At 45.5% G+C, this 20463-nt stretch overlaps 1 protein-coding gene and 2 pseudogenes across 1 annotated transcript; 2 read left to right on the top strand and 1 right to left on the bottom strand.

The window, feature by feature from the left end:
* The first annotated feature begins 1110 nt into the window (after positions 1 to 1110).
* On the top strand, positions 1111 to 7686 carry LOC136516197 (germin-like protein 8-14; annotated as a pseudogene).
* Positions 7687 to 13741: 6055 nt separating this feature from the next.
* LOC136518882 (AP2-like ethylene-responsive transcription factor AIL5) lies at positions 13742 to 15835 on the top strand (annotated as a pseudogene).
* A 341-nt stretch (positions 15836 to 16176) lies between these two features.
* On the bottom strand, positions 16177 to 19410 carry LOC136516543 (mitochondrial outer membrane protein porin 2-like). Its single transcript, XM_066509959.1, has 6 exons — positions 19154 to 19410; positions 18968 to 19035; positions 17474 to 17584; positions 17267 to 17356; positions 16970 to 17178; positions 16177 to 16709 (listed from the first exon to the last, which is right to left on the bottom strand). Exons 1-6 carry the CDS (start codon positions 19203 to 19205, stop codon positions 16409 to 16411), a joined length of 831 nt encoding a protein of 276 aa, XP_066366056.1. The 5' UTR covers positions 19206 to 19410; the 3' UTR covers positions 16177 to 16408.
* Between the last annotated feature and the right edge of the window lie 1053 nt (positions 19411 to 20463).

The raw sequence follows: 20463 nt of genomic DNA, 5'->3' as shown, positions 1-20463 counted from the left end.
AGTTTTCTCAATAACCATTACAGAAATACCCTTTCAACACTTGTTGTTGCCACAGGTAGAGGCAATACCAATTTGAGGAGCTCATAAACCATATCATACACTTTGTGCCTCTTTGTTTCAACAAGCTTAACTGAGAGATCAACAATATTGTCTAGACCTTTGAAGCTATCATCCTGTCTCATGTCATCAATATAATTATGTAGCTGCAATTCAAGTTTGAGCGATTAGAAATAACAGCAGCTGCCGCTGCCTTCTTCTTTGCTTCATGCTTCTGAAAAAGAGATGCAATGTCCCCGTTTCTCTCCATAACTGCATAAATATTACAAAGAATACAGTGCCAAATAATTAAATAAATTACGCTTGCATGATTGAACACTCACATGCAATTATGGATCACTCACATGATACGAGTACTGAACAAAAGATCAATCTTTATCGACTCTAATATTGGGACAAATCCTCGACATTGTTGCGTGATGGATGATTTTATGATTTTAGCGCTAAGCAATTAGCAATTAAAGTACATAGGAATTTTTTTAAAAAGCCAAAAACAAGGATTGAATCTCACCTGAACGGCTGAACAATTCTGATCACAAATGCTGGTGCGGTCGTAGGGCAGGGCGAAGGCCGAAGGCCGAAGTGCCGAACGGCGAACGGGATGAGATCACGAAGACGACTGGACAATGACGGGCCGTGGGCAATAGCTGACGGCGTGAGTGATCCAGGCGCGCAGCCACGCAGGACGTGTGAATCGTGATGAAGATGATTAGATGAACCGTCTAGCGTCGAAGACTCGAAGTATACGACGGCGCTGCCTCGATCCGTATTGGGCTATTGGCGTCTCCGTCACTGGCCACATGGGCCGCATGCCCGCGTGGACCTGATGCTCGCTCGCGGCCTGCCTCTCGCTCGTGCTCAACGCTGGCACGCTCGGCCTCAGCTCTCATGTACGCAGTACACAGCAGATGAGTGTTTTTCTTTTTTTATATATAAATACGTATATATACGTTCTTACTTGCCAGAATCGCAGGGTATGCCGGTGCATACCCGGCATACCCCGTAGCTCCGCCACTGAGCTACGTACGTACAGTACAGAAATCTAATCCTGCAATGGCCAAGGCCAAGCTCCTCCTCACCGTCGTGTCCACGCTCTCCGTGCTGCCCTTCTCCTCCCTCGTCGTGTACCAGGACTTCTACGTCACCGACCTAGCCTCCGGCGCCACGTGTCACGGCACAAGGGTGAAGACACAGGCAAAGGGCGTGTCCCAAACAGGAAAACATATTTGAATCATTTATGTAATAGATAGTTGATGACATGTAGGGTCATTTGAGACCAGCGGCTTGAGCCATATATACTGAACACTTGCTGTAATAAGGCATCAACAATATATTTACAAATACAGTAAAAGGGCCGAAGTGAGATTCCTCCGTCGCTCGGCCGAATCTGACGACCCCCCTTGTCGTGCTCACGTCAACGGCGTCTCATTGGCGGCCACTTGTCTGTCAAGTGGTATCAAAGGCGGGTCCTTCCTTGGCAACAACCCACCCACCCTATCCCCTGTTCGGCGCCTCATCATTCTTCACCTCCACCGTGCAGTCATCGTCACCAACCCCGGCGCCAGATCCAGCGAATAACCACCACCACCACCACCACCACCACCGAGGCGCGCAGCTCGCACCGGTATGTCCCGACACCATCTGCTTCGATCTGCAGTTTGTAATTCTAGTCGGCAGGTGACCACCGTCCACGCCCCAGAGGTGTTCGACGCACGGTCCCGAAGGTCCTTCCTTAGGTTGAACTAGGTCAGCGATGGCAAAGGCGTTTCCTTGGCTTGTGCACTTCACTCTCCACCTCTACCAAACCCCAATCCAACACTCGCTTTCCCGATCTCCTGCATCTACGGCTTGACAAACGACTGGGGGACTACACCGACAACATTTGGTTTGGTGGCGTGAACCACTGTGAGCTCAACCCTTCCGCTCACATCCTTTTCTCTTAGCACAACTTGACGACGAACAAGGGTTGCGCGGCATCTATCCACGCATAAAATTTCGACGTTTGGTCATTCAAGTCTGGTGCGGTGGCGTTGGTGAGGTAGTATCCATGGATTTGGGTTGTAGAGTGCTGATCTCTGTGTAAAATCCCTCGATCCTGCCTTACTTTCGGGAGTTGGGTACTAATGAAGCAGGAGGTTTTGACCAAGCCTGTTGCTTCATAGTGGAGTCCTTAAGCATTCAACAGTTTGCCGCAACGGCTCCACTGAAACCTTCGAAGCAAAATCAGATCCTGCTAGACCACATGTCGAAGAGCACCGATGAGATAAGTCCCGCTGGGACCAGATGATGGAGAGCGTTGATTTTCTTTTCCATAGAATGAATGATATTGGGGTCATCTAGCAGGAGCTGAAGACTCAAATGCAAGAGAACAACAAGAAAGTCGATAAGTGTGCAGCTGAGCAACAATTCATAGCACAACAGGTCAGAGCAAATGGTCAAGCTGTTGCACAGCTCACTCTTTAGCAATTTGATAAAGAACCGCAAGAATTTAGTGATGGTTCGGTGTCTATCATCTTTGAGGAAGAGGAGGACTTCCAGAATGTGTTTGCCCACACCAAAGACAACCATAAACCATCCACTTCCAAACAACCTCGACACACCCAGCACCACACAGAGAAAGAGGACCTCCCACATCACACCCTTCTCAAAATACAATTCCCAACCTTTGATGGTGAAAACCCCAAGATATGGATTGATAACTGTGAGAACTACTTCACCATATACACTATTCCAGAGAGGCTTTGGGTAACTGCAGCATCTATGCATTTGCAAGGCAATGCAACTATGTGGTGGCAGGCTTACAAGTAGGCTCATAGAAAGATCTCATGGATAGACTTCTGCTTAACTGTGCAATCAAAATTTGGCTCTGATGATTATAGATCAGCTGTCCAGGAGATGTTGAATCTGAAGTAGACTGGGACAGTGGAAGAATACACCACTCAATTCCAAAAACTCCAATTTTAGGTGTCCATGCATAGTGGCAACTTTGATGAGCTGTTCTTTGCAACAACTTATGTGACTGGCCTCAAGGAAGATATTAGATCAATTGTGGAACCTCAGGTTCCAACCATAGTTGAAAGGGCTACTATTATAGCAAAGATATAACAAAGGGTCCTAGAGAGAAACAAATTGAAATATCAGCGAGCCAACAATCTAGCTAGACAACAGCAACACAAACCTGACCAAGCCAATACTGGTAGATATGGTAACTTATGGAGGGACAAGCAACTAAGAGATTACAGAAAGGCCAACAATTTGTGCTATCACTGTGGAGAAAAATTTGAGCCTAGCCATGCTGAGGTCTGTACAAACAAGACCAAACCACAAATCAATGATCTAGTGGTTAATGATCTAGATAAAGAGATCAATGAGGATCTTCTTAATGAAATGGCAATAGATGAATTATTGACTGAAGACTTCTGTCAATTGTCATTGAATGCTATGGCTGGTACTGAATCCAAGGATTGCATCAAGCTGAAGACCACTGTCAAGAACAAGACAATGCTGACTTTAGTGGACACTGGGAGTTCCCACAACTTTGTTAGTTCCCATTTTGTGCAGCTAACCAAACTACAAACAATTCCAATGGACAAGCAAAAAGTGAAACTTGTCAATGGAGAGTGGATGACAACTGCAACCATGGTACCAAATCTCACCTGGTATATTCAAGGCCATACATTCACATCAGACATGATTGTGTTGGACCTTTTGCCATATGATGCTATTTTGGGATATGACTGGCTGGTGAGCCACAACCCAATGTAGTGTGACTGGATAGGTAAAACTTTAACATTCTAGCATAAGGGCAGCAGTGTTACTCTGAGAGGCATCAAGCCCCACCTATTGCAATTGAGTACAATCTTAGCTAAGCAGTTCTACAAATCAACATAGGGAAATGATATTTAGGCATATGTTGTGCTGGACACCATCAAGGAATAGCCAGAAGCAAACAACTCAGTACCAATGGTTCCCAATGAGGATGTCCAACTATTGTTGCATCAATATGCTGATGTCTTCAAGGATCCTCAAACCCTTACACCACCAAGAAGTTATGACCATGCCATTCCCCTTATGCTTGATGTTGTCCCCATCAATTCCAGGCCTTACCATTATTCACCTCAGCATAAAACTAAAATAGAAAACCAAGTGAAACAACTGTTGGATCATGGACTCATCACACACAGCCATAGTCCATTTGCATCCCTAGTGCTCTTGGTCAAGAAGAAAGATGGTAGTTGGAGGTTTTGCATAGACTACAGAAAGCTCAATTCAATCACTATCAAGAACAAATTTCCAATGCCCATTATTGAAGAAATATTGGATGAGTTACAAGGCTCCAAGGTGTTCACCAAGTTAGATATAAGATCTGGCTATCACCAAGTGAGGATGTTGCCTGTAGATGAACACAAGACAACATTCAAAACCCATCAGGGTCATTATCACTTTAAGGTCATGCCCTTTGGGTTGACTAATACACCAACAACTTTTCAATGCATTATGAATCAAGTGTTGCAACCCTTCCTCATGCAGTTTGTCTTGGTGTTCTTAGATGATATTCTCATATACAGCAAATCCATAGAAAAACATATCCAGCATCTACAACAAGTGTTGGAGACACTAAGGACTAACAAGCTATACCTCAAAGCATCTAAGTGCTCATTTGCTCAGTAGCGTCTAGAATACTTGGTCCACATTATTTCTGATCAGGGGGTGTCTACAGACCCAGCCAAGACTCAGGCAATGCTCCAATGGCCAATACCAACATCCTTCATAGAACTTAGGGCATTTTTGGGGTTAACTGGCTACTACAGGAAATTTGTGAAAAACTATGGAATTATAGCAAAACCCCTCACTACTACTCAGGAACAAACAATTTCAATGGACTGATCAAGCCAACACAACATTTCACAATCTAAAAATATCCATGACAATAACACCTATCCTTGCACTTCCAAATTTTCAAGCCCAGTTCACAGTTGAAACAGATGCTCGCATAGATGGAATAGGGGCAGTGTTGATGCAGAATGGGTAGCCTATTGCTTATCTCAGCAAAGCTCTAGGAGAAAAGCATAAACAACTTTCAATCTATGAGAATGAATTCTTGGCATTGATAATGGCAGTGGAAAAGTGGAGACACTATCTGCAAAGGCAAAAATTCATCATCCTGACTGATCACAGATCCTTGACATATCTTTTAGAACAAAATCTTCACTCTGATATGCAAAGCAATGATAAGACTAATGGGCCTTTAGTTCAAAATCAAATACAGAAAAGGCAAAGAGAACATGGTTGCGTATGCTTTGTCTAGGGTGGCTCATATGCTAGCTATACAGGCAGTATTAGTGGTGCAACCACAATGGGTACAGGAAGTGCTGAACTCTTATACAACAGACCCTCATGCACAACAGCTTATCACACAACTTTCGGTTAGCAGCCTAGATGCAAATGGGTACAACCTTCACCAAGGTTTGATCAAGCATAAGGACCTCATTTGGATTGGCAATAATTCTACCCTCCAAACAAAATTGATTGCTACATGTCACTCCAGTGCCATTGGTGGCCATTCTGGAGTCAATGCAACTTATCACAGGCTTAAAAGACACTTTGTGTGGAAAGGGATGAAAACTGATGTGGATTGCTACATCAAATAGTGCAAGACCTACCAGCATGCAAAACACTCACATACTCACCCAGCTGGATTGTTGCAACCCCTATCAATCCTAGCTGGTGTCTGGAAAGATTTGTCTATGGACCTCATTGAGGGCTTACCAAAATCTGAAGGGTACTCTGTCATCATGGTCATAGTGGATAGACTTATAAAGTTTGCACATTTCATTCCTGTCAGACACCCCTACACTGCCATCTCTATTGCCAAACTATTCCTAGACAATATTGTGAAACTTCATGGTATGCCTCAATCCATAGTCTCAGATAGAGATAATATCTTTGTGAGCTCTTTTTGGAGGAAGTTGTTCAAGCTTTACAAGATCAACCTCAACTTGAGTACAGCATACCACCCCCAAACAGATGGGTAGACTAAAAGGGTCAATCAATGCCTTGAAATGTACTTAAGATGCCTAGTACAAGATTCCCCAAAGACCTGGAAGTCATGACTGCCACTAGCTGAGCTTTGGTACAACTCCTCATACCATAGTTCAACTGGATGTTCCCCTTTCAAGGCACTATATGGGTATGACCCTGATCTAGGTGGGAATCCCTCTCCAACACCAAAAGTGTCACCATTAGTAACCCAACTCATTGAGGATCGTGATCTCCATCTACAGAATCTCAAGCAAAGGCTTCAACAGGCTTAGAATAGGATGAAAATTTTTGTAGACAGAAACAGAACTGATCAACAATTCTCAGTCGGGGATTCAGTCTTACTGTGCCTTCAACCTTATACTCAATCCTCGGTAGCAAACATACTATTTCTCAAATTGTCATACAAGTTTTTCGGACCATACATAGTCCTAGAGAAGATTGGAGCAGTGGCTTATCGTTTGCAATTGCCTGATGATAGTTCTATACACCTAGTGTTTCACATCTCATAGTTGAAGGCTTTTCATCCTGACTACACTCTAGTGTACAAAACACTACTTACAATTATAGACCTGGAAGCCACAGAAGCCCTACCTGAGAATATCCTCGAATGCAGACTCGTCAAGAAAGGTAACAACGTTGTTCCACAGGTACTAATCACTTGGACAGGCTTACCAAAGGACACAACAACTTGGTAGGACTATCATGTCGTCAAGAAGCATTTTCCAGCAGCACCTGCTTGGGGACAAGCAGAACCTTCGGTGGGGGGAGATGTCACGGCGCAAGGGTGAAGACACAGGCGAAGGGCGTGTCCCAAATAGGAAAACGTATTTGCATCATTTATGTAATAGATAGTTGATGACATGTGGGGTCATTTGAGACCAGCGGCTTGAGCCATATATACTGAACACTTGTTGTAATAAGGCATCGACAATATATTTACAAATACAGTAAAAGGACCGGAGTGAGATTTCTCCATCGCTCGGCCGAATCCGACGATCCCCTTGTCGTGCTCACATAGATGGTGTCTCGCCGATGGCCACGAGTCTATCACCATGTGGGGCGGCTACCCTTGCAAGCCCATGAAGGATGTGACCGCCACCGACTTCCACTATGGCGGGCTCGGTAGCCACGACACGGTGCTGAAACCCTTCAAGATCTCCCTGGGCTCCACCATCGTCACCACGTTCCCCGGCCTAAATGGGCCGGGCATCTCCGCCGCGAGGATGGTGATGGTCCCAGGCGGTGCCACGCCGCTACACTACCACCCGGGAGGCACTGAGCTCATCTTTGTCGTCGACGGCGGCGTCATCTCCGGCTTCATCAGCGCGCGCTCAATAGGGTGTACACCAAGATGTTGTACGCCGGCGACCTGATGGTGCTCCTATGGGGATAGCTCCACTTCTAGTATAGCCACGACAATGCCACGTCGGTGACGCTATCCTTGTTCAATAGCGACAACCTCGGCCTGTAGATCCTCGATTTCGCGCTCTTCGCTAACGACCTGCCCACGGAGGTCATGAACAAGGTGACCAACCTAGACGAACTACAGGTCTCAAGCTCAAGGTGCTGTTCGGCGGGAGGGGCTAGGCCCACGCACTACATAAAATATAGTCAACAGTGTTGAGACTTGAATTGAACGTGTCTGTGATGTTAATTTGCGCACGCTTTTGTGAGTGAGCAGTATTATTTCTATGCTAGTGATGTTTGACATTCTGTAAAATAAATTGTAACACAGGAGGCGTATGTGAGAGTGAAAATATTTGTTTGAAAGATTGAAAGTGAAAATATTTCATATTTGATGTTATATCTGGATTGTTAATAATACAGTATTGAAGTTCATGGACTCCTTAGAGAAAGAACCATTCCAACCTCATCAGCATAACTCCACCGGTTAGATCTTACCTTGGAGAAGAATGTCCGTCGAATCCACTTTTATCTACTCCCTGTGTCCCATAAAGACCACAATTGAGCGGGTCAAATCTTATTCCAAAATGTTTGCATTTTTACACAAGTACCAGAATACAGGTTAAGGTGTTAGTGCATAGGACTCACTTGACTACAAAGCCTATAAACCTCATGCACAGCGGACGTGGCGCCTTCCTGTCCACTCGTTTATCTTTCAGAGCATTCTCCCGTAGGGTAGAGGAAGTGTGCACTACAAACCTGATAGACAACAGGTTAGATAACTATACACAGAGGTGTTTAGATAATTTCGCTAGCTGCATTGGCACCTGTGTTTGGTCCTAACCGTTGATGCTCCTTCTTCTTATTCTCTCTTGCTTCTCTTTTCTCTTTTTTAGCTGCTCTTCTTCTTCTTCTTTCTTCATTTTGAGCTTTTTCAGCATCGGTTGCCTCTAGCTGCGGGAGCGTGGAGTTGCTCGCTGTAGAGGCGCTAAGCTCAATGTTGTCGATGTCATGCAGCCCAACATCCTCTGGATCGACGTTGATAGCCTTCACAACACCAGATCCTCTCTCGGGCTCCATACCTCATGCCGTGAAGTGCACACGAGGTAACCTAGCTCTGATACCACTTGTAAGATCACTGGTACACCTAGAGGGGTGAATAGGCCTATAAAAATTCAACTCAAACCGAGGCCAAATTCATCCACGGCACTACCGCACCTATAGGAGATATTAGTTTATAGTTCAAAATCTACCCAACAAAATTTAGATCGGGTAAATTTCTTAGCTTCCTATAGGGTAGTAGATCACAGATCGATAGCTGAAAGTGGTGAGAACACCACACATAAGATGATCGGCCTCAATCCTAGAAATCACCCCAACAACAATAAGTACACAAGTGTAGCAACACAAGCACAAGATGACATAAGGATTTATTCCGTGGTTCAGCTCACCACCAAGGCTTGCCTATGTCCATGTTATTGAGGTATGCCACTAAGGCTTAGGGATTTGCAACCCTACCTCGTTCTCAAGTCAAGAGAGTAAACTCTTGAGATGAGGGGTGATTTTACTTGATGTAAGAGGTGGTTACAAACCTCCTAGGGCTGCCACACAAGTTGGCAAGCTCCACAGGCGACGCTCTAGCCGGCTAAGAGCTAAGCTCCAAGAGTAACAAATATAACCTCCGGCTAAAACGTGAACCAAGTGCTCTTTAGAATTTAGGAATCAATGAAGTTGCTCTCTAATCAAGTTGTGGACCCTTTTCCCTCAAGGATTGATGGAGAAATCAATGGATTTGCTTGAGGGCTTTAGGTCAACAATGCAGTGAGAGAGAGAGAGAGCTCCTACTCTATTTTTGGGCATGCTGAAGTAAGCAAGAAGAGAGCAGGTTGGTTACCGTTGAAAAGGAAGGGGAAAGGTATATATATACCCTCAGCCCCAACGGTCACTTTAAATCGTAGATAGCCATTGGGGAGGAAATGGAAAGGTATATATACCTCTTAGCCCCCAACGGTCACTACACCCAAGGAATCGGGTGAGATAGAGCCCGTGGCCTTGAGGTCGGGTGAGGCACCCTTGACCAAGGGGTCGAGTGAGACGGAGCCCGCGACCAAGGGGTCGGGCGAGACGGAGCCCTCGACCTTGGGGTCGGGTGAGTCGGAGCCCATGACCAAGGGGTCGGGTGAGACGGAGCCCTCGGCCTTGGGGTCGAGCGAGTCGAAGCCCGCGACCAAGGGATCAGGCGAAACGAAGCCCGCACCCAAGGGGTCGGACGAGTCGAAGCTCGCACCCAAAGGGGTCGGGCGAGTTGGAGCTCGCACCCGCAAGACAGCAAGGGTAATAATGAAGTGTAGACTGTCTTGATTGTGAATCTGAGGATGTTTGTGGTTGTTTGAGCACTTGGTAGCACATATTAACTTAAGCATTGTGTCCCCCTTTATAGTACGACTTTTTCTATACTCAAATTCAATATATAAAAGAATTTAAACCTCCTTTGAGTTTGAAGCCATCTACATATATAATTGGGGGCACCTCTGTTTCGTGTAGCATCCTCGAATATAAATTCCCTACTTGTCATCTTGATAAATCTCATTAATTCTCTAATTGTGTGGTCATTATCACCAAAACCCACAATTAAGGCTTGATTGCACTTTCAACGCCCCAGAGTCCGGTCAACACTTTGCCTCTCTACTCGCACAAACCCTACCGACGTCAGCGTACATCACTACCGAACGAACGCAGGCGGAGAGCTAAAAGGTATTCTAGTGGATTGCTCATAGCTTGTGGATCCCCATCTTGTGTTGGTTGTGCAGGACCCGATTATGGGTTAGGCGTGTGATGCCTATTAGCGTGTGAACCTCCAAGTGGGTGAATCGCTACAACCGGGACGTAGTTTGCCATCAAGCAAGTGAACATCGATGAAAAATCTTATCTTCATTGTCTCCAAGGAATTCATTTGGTATTCATTGTGATTGATTGATCATCTCTTGGCACGACGGTATAACCCTCACTATCTTTTTTGTATTTACATTCTAGTATAGCTAAGTTCTTTAGTGTAACTAGTTTTGAGAGCTAGCTTGTGTCTTGTTAGTTTAGTTAGTAAGGCATTTTAGTTAGTCTTTGAGATCACACTAACTTAGAGAGTAGTGATCTAGCCCTTGTGTGAAATAAAGATCATAGTAACTAGAATCATGGATAGGTGGCTTACATTTTTAGTAGGCTAGCACAACACTTGCTTCGCCTCATAATTGTCTAACAATTTGGCTTAAGTGTTGTTGTAGAATTTTTTATAGGCTATTCACCCCCCTCTAGCCATTAGGACCTTTCAGCTAGGCACGTGATGTCGAACGATACCTTCCTGCATCGCTTCTTAGCCATCACGGTCGCAACCACACAAATTTACCGTCGGTTCGTCATCACCACAAAATATATAGCAGGACACCTTTGTCGACTTCTTCCATCATCATCTCACCTCACGCATACTTGGTTTGATCGATCAATTGTGCGTGATCCACTCGACTCATGTGACACATCCATTATCGAGTACTATGCATATGTTCTCTGAGCAACTAGGTTGTTGCTTTGTCGCCTCATTGGGTCGCAACAACACTACCCGTGTGTCTCCTCACCGTTGCATCTACATCGTCGTCCCCTATGCATTAGCAACTATGCTACGCAATCTCTTGTGTGCCATCTGTCTGCACCTGGTCATCGTCATGCTGATTAGGTCTACATTGTTGAAATAGAGCGCTAGAACCACCGATAGTTTTTTACCTAGCATTAGGATTGCTCTTTGTTGACTATGATTACATCATAAAATCTGACCGTTAACTCTCACAAAAATGACCAAGGCTTGATCATCAACTTAGTGAGAGGGCTTATTTTTAATAAATTCCTTTAGTTTTGGTGATTAGAGAATTGCTACCATAAAATGGAATATCTTTAGCGGACAATAATTTTCTTGAGGGGCAAAATTCAATTCGAAGTTATCATTACCTTAGGGGTTGAAAAAAACCTCCAAGGAAATACATATTCTTGAGTAGTAACTTAAACTGTCGAGGTAATTCCATATTTCTTTAGGTGTTAGTCCGAACCGCGTGGACTTAGGCCCTCTTTGGCGTAGCTCCTGGGTGCTCCGGCTCCTTCTCCGCGCGCACTGTAGCGACACTGTTTGGGCATTGTAGCAGGAGCCGTTTCAGAAACCGAGGCAGAAAATGAACTGAGAAGAGGAGGAGCCGGAGAAGCCACGATTTCGGGCTCCTCCAGCTCTGTGCTACAGTAGCGCTATAGTAGTGGAGCCGGAGCCGACGGGAGCCGTGCCAAACGAGCCCTTATTCTCAGTGAAAGATGGTGTGATGGGCTTCCACATCTCAGGGGGTCATGGTGAAGCTAATAGAAGCACATGGATTCATGAGTCTGCTAACGAAACAAAAGTACTCAAGTGCATTGTACCCATCTTGGCACACCTTAGGCCGTTGATCAGCACAGCACACCAACGAAGATTGGACGGCACCGGGAGGAGTTCGTGCCACTCCTCTACCACACATACTACTTGGAAAAAAACTCTCCAAATACTCTTTTTAGGCTTTGTTTAGTTCGTAAAATGAAAATTTTTGGATGTCACATCGGATATTTCAGGGATGTCGGAAGAGATTTTTGGATACTAATAAAAAAACTAATTACATAGCTCGCCTGAAAACTGCGAGACGAATTTATTAAGCCTAGTTAATTTATCATTAGCGCATGTTAGTACTGTAGCACTTATGGCTAATCATGGACTAATTAGTCTTAAAACATTCGTCTCGCGATTTCCAACCAAACTGTGCAATTAGTTTTTTTTTTGTCTATATTTAATACTTCATGTATGTGTCACAAGATTTGATGTGATAGTTTGGGATGAAAATTTTTAGGAACTAAATCAGGCTTTAATTACATCACGTACGCGAACGCGACGGCGTCGGCGCGGCGGACCGTGCCAGCCCTGCTGCCTGCCTATAACGTCCGGCGGAGTTGCCGAGTTGGTTGGCCCTCCCTGGTCTGGTCCGACCAAACGCAGGATGGCGGATCCTAGTAGCAAATGATAAGAGCAGTTGCTGTTGTTGAGCTCAACCAAATATTCTAAGGACGAGTGTGTCACCCCCTCACTGGTAGGCTGTGTTTAGCTAGATGAAATTTGAGAATTTGGCTACTGTAGTGCTTTTGTTTTTATTTGGCAATTAATATTTAATTATGGACTAATTAGGCTCAAAACGTTCGTCTCGTGATTTCCAACCAAACCGTGCAAATAGTTTTTTTCATCTACATTTAATGCTCCATATATGTATCGTAAGATTCGATGTAATGACTACTATAGCATTTTTTAGAAAAACTTTTTAGCACTAAACAAGACCTAGCTCACCCGCCCGGTCAACCGTACAAGACGCCTGGGCGCGTCGTGCAAGCGCGGACAAGCTTAGCCCAGCCAAAACCCCTGCACGGGTTTCTCAGATCGGTTTGCCGCTATCATTGCATGTTCGTTCGGTGGATAAGCCGTATTTTTTTTTTCCAGTGAACGAACAATATTTTTCTCTTATAATAAATTAATCAATAGTACTTTTAGTCATAAAAGTATTTTCAGCCATAGCTTATGCTTAAAAATATTATTGACTGATTTGTTGTAAGAGAAAAATATTATGCATTGACTGAAAAAGTAGCCCTCACGCGGCGTCAAAACCATACTCACCCGGGGGAAACGGAATGATACTTTGCCTCCTTGTTGCAGCATGTTGGAAACGCAAATATGCTGTCAGGGAAACCGTAAAAAACACACGCACGCGCACGCCTGCATCGATCGAGCAGCGCGCGCGCGCAGCCCGTCTCGCAGCCACCACCTGACAAAGGAGCGCTGCAGCTCAACTCGATGTTTCCAAAAGCGAGCGAGGACAAAGCGGCATAGTGGAGACAGACGGGGCTTGGCCCGTGGCGGCGTGGGAACCATCAACGCCTTGTCGCGCGCTCACCTGCGGACAAAACCGGGTGACAAAGCCTGTCACCGGCGAGGCAAGTAGCGCGGCTGCCTACATAAGGCGCGCCGCACCGGCGGGTTCTGGCGTCTCACCGCGTCGCAGCAGCAGAAGCAGCAGCACATTTTGAGCTTGCCCGTTCGTTTCGTTTCGTTCGTTCGGTGCTGCATTGCTGGAAGGTGCCGTACGTCGTTGAGCAGGGCGGACGGGACGACGAGCGGAGTGGCGGCAGGGGATTGATGGAGAACAGCGGCATGATGCTGGTGAAGAGCGAGATCGAGAGCTTCTACCCGGAGCCGTCGTCGTCGACGGCACCTGGCGTGGTCATCGGCGGCGCGCCGGAACGCGGCGAGGGGGGGCATCATCAGGTGGTGGTGAGGAGGAGGAGGAGGGAGCCGCCTCTGCTCGCGCCCATCGCCGGAGGCGGCATTGGCAAGCCGCTGCCCAGCATCACCGTCAAGAGGAGCTCCAGGTTCCGTGGGGTCAGCAGGTAGCTCCGCTAGCTCACCTCACACTCACATACAAGCAAACTAGCACGACTTCCTTCGAGTCTGCAAGTTTGGACATGGACAGCATGCATGCATGTACTTCTTGGTGATAAGAAAGCTTGTAGCTAAGCTGCAAGTGTTTGTTGCAGGCATCGATGGACAGGTCGTTTTGAGGCGCATCTGTGGGACAAGAACTCGTGGAATCCGACGCAGCGGAAGAAGGGCAAACAGGGTAGGTGTTCTCGATCTGGAACATCTATCAGGGGTTCCTTTCGGTTTCAGGAACAAATAATAATAAAATTAAGACAGCAGATGATCTGATCAAATGCTGGATATATAGGAGTACTTACGGTTGCTTGATCATCACGAACAGTCTATCTGGGAGCTTACGATGAGGAGGAGGCTGCTGCCAGAGCCTACGACCTTGCTGCTCTCAAGTACTGGGGGCCCACCACCTACACAAACTTCCCGGTATAGCCTTGGAACGTTTTCACTGTCCTGTAAAGCAAGTGACTAACTAGCTAGTGACACATCGATCCGGTTTGCAAGTGAACCACACTGAATTTTGGCATGTATTTTGCACATGACTGTGCTAGTGACTTGGCTGAGTTCGTATGTCTCTCAGGTCATGGACTATGAGAAGGAGCTGAAGATAATGGAGAACCTCACAAAGGAAGAGTACCTTGCATCACTGAGGAGGTGCTTATTGTCCCTGAAAAGAAAATCATTTTTAGAGGACTGAAACCATTACAGTTCAAATTCTGAAATAAGTTTATCTTGACCACAGGAAGAGCAGTGGCTTTTCAAGAGGAGTGTCCAAGTACAGAGGGGTTGCCAGGTATATTTCTGGCAGCAAACATAAAATGATTCAATGTCTCCAAAAATTCATAGCCCCAAAGTTTCATCAGACAATGCACAAATGTTCCATTCAGACATCATCAGAACGGGAGATGGGAAGCTAGAATCGGGTGCGTTTTCGGGAACAAGTACCTCTACCTAGGAACATACAGTGAGCATAATTTTTACCTTCTCTCTAACAAAAACAAAGCACACAACTTGTCACCCAAACACCACTATCATCAGTTCATCACTGACAGTAATTAAAAAAAAATAAACCTGCTCCGATCCAGGCACTCAAGAAGAGGCCGCCCGCGCATACGACATCGCGGCGATAGAGTACAAAGGCGTGAACGCGGTCACCAACTTCGACCTGAGGTCCTACATCACATGGCTGAAACCCAGCGGTGCTCCGGCCACCTTCAACCCGGAGGCTCGCGTGATGCAGGCGGCTCCGGCCGACCAGCTCCTCCACCCGGCAGAGACGGCCCAGATGCTCCCACGTGGCAACCCGTTCCTGCTGGACCACGGCGCCGCGCCGCCGGGCGGCGGCGGCGGCCAGGACGCCTCCATGTCCATGGTGTCTCCCGGTGCCGGTAGCGGCATGAGGAGGAGAGGCTCCTCCACCGCGCTCAGCCTCCTGCTCAAGTCGTCCATGTTCAGGCAGCTGGTCGAGAAGAACTCCGACGCCGAGGAGGGCGTCAGGGACATGGAGGCTGCTGCGCCTGCTCATCTTGCTGGACCAGGAGACGCCTATGAGTACCACAACTTCTTCCAGGGAGAGGCGCCTCCGGACATGTGCGATCTCTTCTCGTCAGGCGGCGGCGGCGACCACGCACGGAATGCTGGGTTCCATGGAGAGATCGCCGCGTGCTACGATGATGGCGAGGGGTTGGATGGCTGGAATGGGTTTGGCAACATGTCTTCTCTGCAATAGTTTTGTTTGTGCAATGTAAATTTCAAAATTTCCAACTGCCAGTTTCCCTTTCACACGCTCCACTTGATCAGCAAAGGTTAATCCATGGAAAATCCAGGTGCATTTCCTGTTTGTTCCGTATCTGCCTGCCAAATCACAGCCACCTGCATGTTGTCTGTTCGGTATCTTCTCTGCCAAATCACAGACTCAGCAAGCAACAAGAATTATCGTAAGGAGCTCGAGAACGACATCAAGATTGATCAATGAATCCATGAAGTAGAGCTTCAGCAACACGAGGCATGAGGCAGTTGCGATTTGTATGAAAAAAGAAGCAATCAATCAAATAGTTAAAATCTGAGAGATATTGGTGACTGGTGAGCCATACTGGACATTCTCCAAATTCAAGGGGTGAGCCAAACAACACCACCCAATAGTAGACAAATTGCATAATTTTCCACCAAGAGCCCGTGAATGGCAAAAATAGTCAGAAGCACGACGTAAATTGTAACAGAAACCTCTCAGGTAGTTTAGGGCACGGTAACAAGCAACGAATTGGGTTTGTGGGATCAGCACCAAAGTTGACAAGTTCAGTTTGCTGGACTCCAGCTGCTGATATATATAAAAAAAAATTAACCTAACATCCCAAAAGCAGGAGCTGGTGACCCTCAGGGCTTGAGGACCAGGGAGAACCCAACCTTGGAGCTCTTCTCAATTGCCTTGGTGTCCACCTCCGCAGAGAGGGTGACCAATGACTTGGGCCTCCACTCGTGTTGGATCAGTGCACTTGCCATGCCGTAGTTGTTGAAGCGTGCCTTCACAGTGGTCAGGGGGTCCAGGGCATGCTGCGTCCCAAAGGTGATGGTGTTCCCATTGGTCGAGAAGCTGTGGCTCAGCTCTCCTCCAACAGCTGTGGTTGGACTCACCAAGTGGTAGTAGGAAGCAGCAATGTTGTCTCCTTTGTGGTTCCTGAAATGCAGAATCAGCTTAATGTCATAACCAGAATTATTTATGCCAGCCGCACATTTGTCACAACATGTGCTACTAAAAGATACATCCCGCGGAGGACAGTACAAGAAGCAGAAACAAGGTATGCACTTTGACATGCACAATTTTTCTACTTTATAAATTCCCTAGAGATATCATTGGTGCTACGGGCAGATGTGATCCGTAGGACACAAATAACAGTTACAAACAGAAAATGTTAAGCATTGGAACAAACTACTTACAGAGTTGCTGCAGCAACAAAGTCAGAAGTAGTGTAGCTCAGTCCAGCATTGTATTTGGTCAAGTCCCCAGATGAAGTATCATAGGAAGCATCAGCGCCAACAGCAATAGTTTTAGTTCCGAATACACCAGAAAGGTTAACAACAGGGTTTGCATTTAGGCCAACACTTGCAGCAACACCAGCATGGTGGTGCAAGTACTGGAGTTCAGCCTAAAACCACAAAAGAGAAAAGAGATTGAATTGGAGTCTGAATCCAGTACAAAAGTTGCTTGACCTAGAAAAAGAAAGGAACATATACCTTTGCAGATTTCTGGTATGGGAAAGGAATGCATAAAATTCCCTTCAGGCCTGGTGTGCCCAGTTCGTGAACTGTGATTGTAGTTATCAACTGATGAAAAGGAAAACCATGTATTATTTTACAAGAAAACAGTGCAACTGTTACGGGAAGATTGAAATTAGTGAATGGTGTGGTAATAGACGAGTAATAACAGACATTTCCACTTACATTTGATTCTGAAGTTGCTTTCACATCCACAGTCACATTGTTGTGCTTCAGCTGGCTCTGGATTTCATTAAAGATAGCTTCATCTTTCCTTGTGCTTGCAGCAGTAATGGCCTACCACAGCATAAGTAACCATAATTAACACCGCTTTGCTGGAAAAATATCAGATTGTACAGAAATCACTATCCAAAAGAATTAGATTGACAAAAAACATCACAACGAAGACATAGATCTATATGAATTAGTACATAAATGCAGTTGCAGACTTGCAGCATGACAACTGACATGCGCAACTACCTGAAGCACCCACCAGTATATATAAGATAAAAATAATTAACAGTTATCTGACATCAAGCATACCCTAGTAAGGTGGCATATATAAGAAACTGGGGAGTGGACATGAAACTGAATAACTGGTCTATAGCTCATTCAAAGACATAGGAGTAGTTAGCAAAGGCAATCCACAATGTGTTCAAGTTCACTAATAAACAGCAGTAAGTGAATCAAACAAGTCAATGGCCAATGGACATGTCAGCTCAAGTTCCCTAATAAACAGCAGTAAGTAAATCAGGCAAGTCAATGGCCAAAGGGCATGTCACAGCTCAAGTGAATTTCCACCCCCACAAGGCATAGGCCCACATACATAAGCTAATTTAAGGATTGTCTAGCCAAATTCAAGCCCACATGCATCATAAGATTGCAACCACACCACAATATCTTGTTCTAAAAGTTGTACTCTATGTTACCAATCTTGTTCTAAAAAGTTGTACTCTATGTAACCACATAGATTGCACGACATGCCCACTGAGTCATGAGTCATGACTCATGAGGAAATCCAGAACAAATTCACTGAAGCAGCAGAAAAAAAAAATCTAGTAAAACAAGCACTGGAAAGCAGAAGTAGCTTTCAAACTGCCACAACAGCTGCCATATCTACTGCATCACTATTCACTAGGACACATACTGCACCACTGGTAAGCATTGCACTTGCATGGACTAAATCTACAGAAAAAAGATCCACCAAGAGTAAATGTGGCAAACACCCTCAATATTATCCATACAAAGATTAAACCGTCCACTAGTCATCGCATGAGCTAATAGCCTGTTACTACATTCTCTACATCCAAATCTCAGGTTACTCAAGCCAATCCGCTCTAAATCTAAAGCCAGAACCACCGGACAATGCAATATACATCGCCTCCCCAACCAGATCACGCCAAATACTTAAGCAAATATCCATGCAGAAACAAGGCAAAAAAAAAATTATAACTGCAGCATCAATATCAAACGCAGTACAGCTAAAGTCTGCCCCAAGTTGCCAACAACACGCACAAGCAAATCTTGCCTTGACAACTAAAATCGGGCCGCGACAAAGTCCTTAGCGACCTAAACTCCACCGACACCACGAAAAGCGTACCTACTAGCATCATGCCAAATCGAGGCCAAAAAGTAACAAGGCGATATCACAAAAACAAGCACCGGAGACTGGAAACTCACAGCTCCGTTGGCGGCGTAGGTGGTGAGCGTGAACTTCTGGTCCGTGTGGTAGTCCTTGTACAGGAGATCTGCGGACGCACGAGGAAAAAAGCACCGCGACAACAACCAAACAATATTAACAACCCACGAGCTGAAACAATTAAGCGCAAATGACAGAAGCAGAAGCCCAAATCCAAGAGGACGAACCTCTGGCCTTCTTCCCGATCTCGGAGTAGAGCCCGGGACCCGCGGCGGCCATGGCTGGCGGAGGGGGAGGCAGAGACGGCGCCGGCGGCGAGGAGGGGGGAGGGGAATTTTGGCCTGGGAGGCGACGAAGGCCCGCCGCTATTTATGAGAAGGAGGAGCTGTGTGCCTGTGTGTTGCTGACGTTTTCTTGAAGAGAAAGAAGCAGCTAGAAATATTTCTCTCTTCCCCCGGCAGGCGGCTGCTTGTGTTGGTGCCGTTCTTTCTTGTCTTGAGCAAAAAGATGGTGCTCCCGTCTTTCGTTGGGTTTTTTTTGCTAGTTATAGGTTGTCATGTTTATCGGATTCCAGCATTTTTCAAAGGAAGGACTTAAGCCCTTGTTTAGTTACACCTCAACTTCCAAAAAGTTGCTACAGTACCTGTCACATTGAATGTTTGCGGTCCGTGCATGGAGCATTAAATGTAGACGAAAAAAAAAACTAATTGCACAGTTTGGTGGGAAATTACGAGACGAACGTTTTGAGCCTAATTAGTTCATGTTTGAACACTATTTGCCAAATAAAAACGAAGTTACTACAGTAACCCCAAAATCCAAATTTCGCGAACTAAACAAGGACTTAGGTCCCGTTTGGATGCTTTGAGTAATATACAACTAATAGCTTAGCTGCAGCAAATCGAAATATCACAGCTAATATAGTCCAACTAATAGCTTAGCTCCAACAAATTCAAACATCACAGCTAATAGTCCAATTACTGTTCAGTTGATGATTTATGTGGCTGATAAATCTGCTGAAGCTGATTTATTGTGACAGAAAAATATTATTCTTTGGCTAATGGTCTCGTTCGGCTGGTCTGAAATTTTGCTTGTTCGGCTTCTTTTTTCAGCCGGAACATTGTTTTTCTCTCATAATATTTCAGCCAGAACAGTATTTTCCAGCCAGTTTCAACAATAAGTTCGAACGAACAGGACAAATAACTCAAAATAAACTATTTAGCTATTAAAAAGCTATTAGCTGGTCCTTACTAAGTTAAGTACACTAACGAACAGCTAATAGCCCTGCCAGTAAAAAGCTATTAGCTGATTTTATTCTGTTAGTAGCTAATAAATAGCGGTTTGTGCCATGAAAATTCAGCACCGCTAAAAAAGTTCAGAATTTATTTTTAGTGCATGGACAAAGGTTACTCACGACGTAGAAGCATTTACTAACTATACATGAAGAAAACATTATGGCCGTGCTTGTTGGTTACCGGATGGAAGTCGTATATCGTATATTCGGATGAAAAAAAAACTCTTCGCGGTGGCCAAATAGCTC

Source organism: Miscanthus floridulus, chromosome 17 (genome assembly GCF_019320115.1).
Source record: "Miscanthus floridulus cultivar M001 chromosome 17, ASM1932011v1, whole genome shotgun sequence".
Taxonomy (NCBI): Eukaryota; Viridiplantae; Streptophyta; class Magnoliopsida; order Poales; family Poaceae; genus Miscanthus; species Miscanthus floridulus.
Note: the sequence above shows the minus strand (reverse complement) of the source record. Positions and strands in the feature narration are given on the sequence as shown.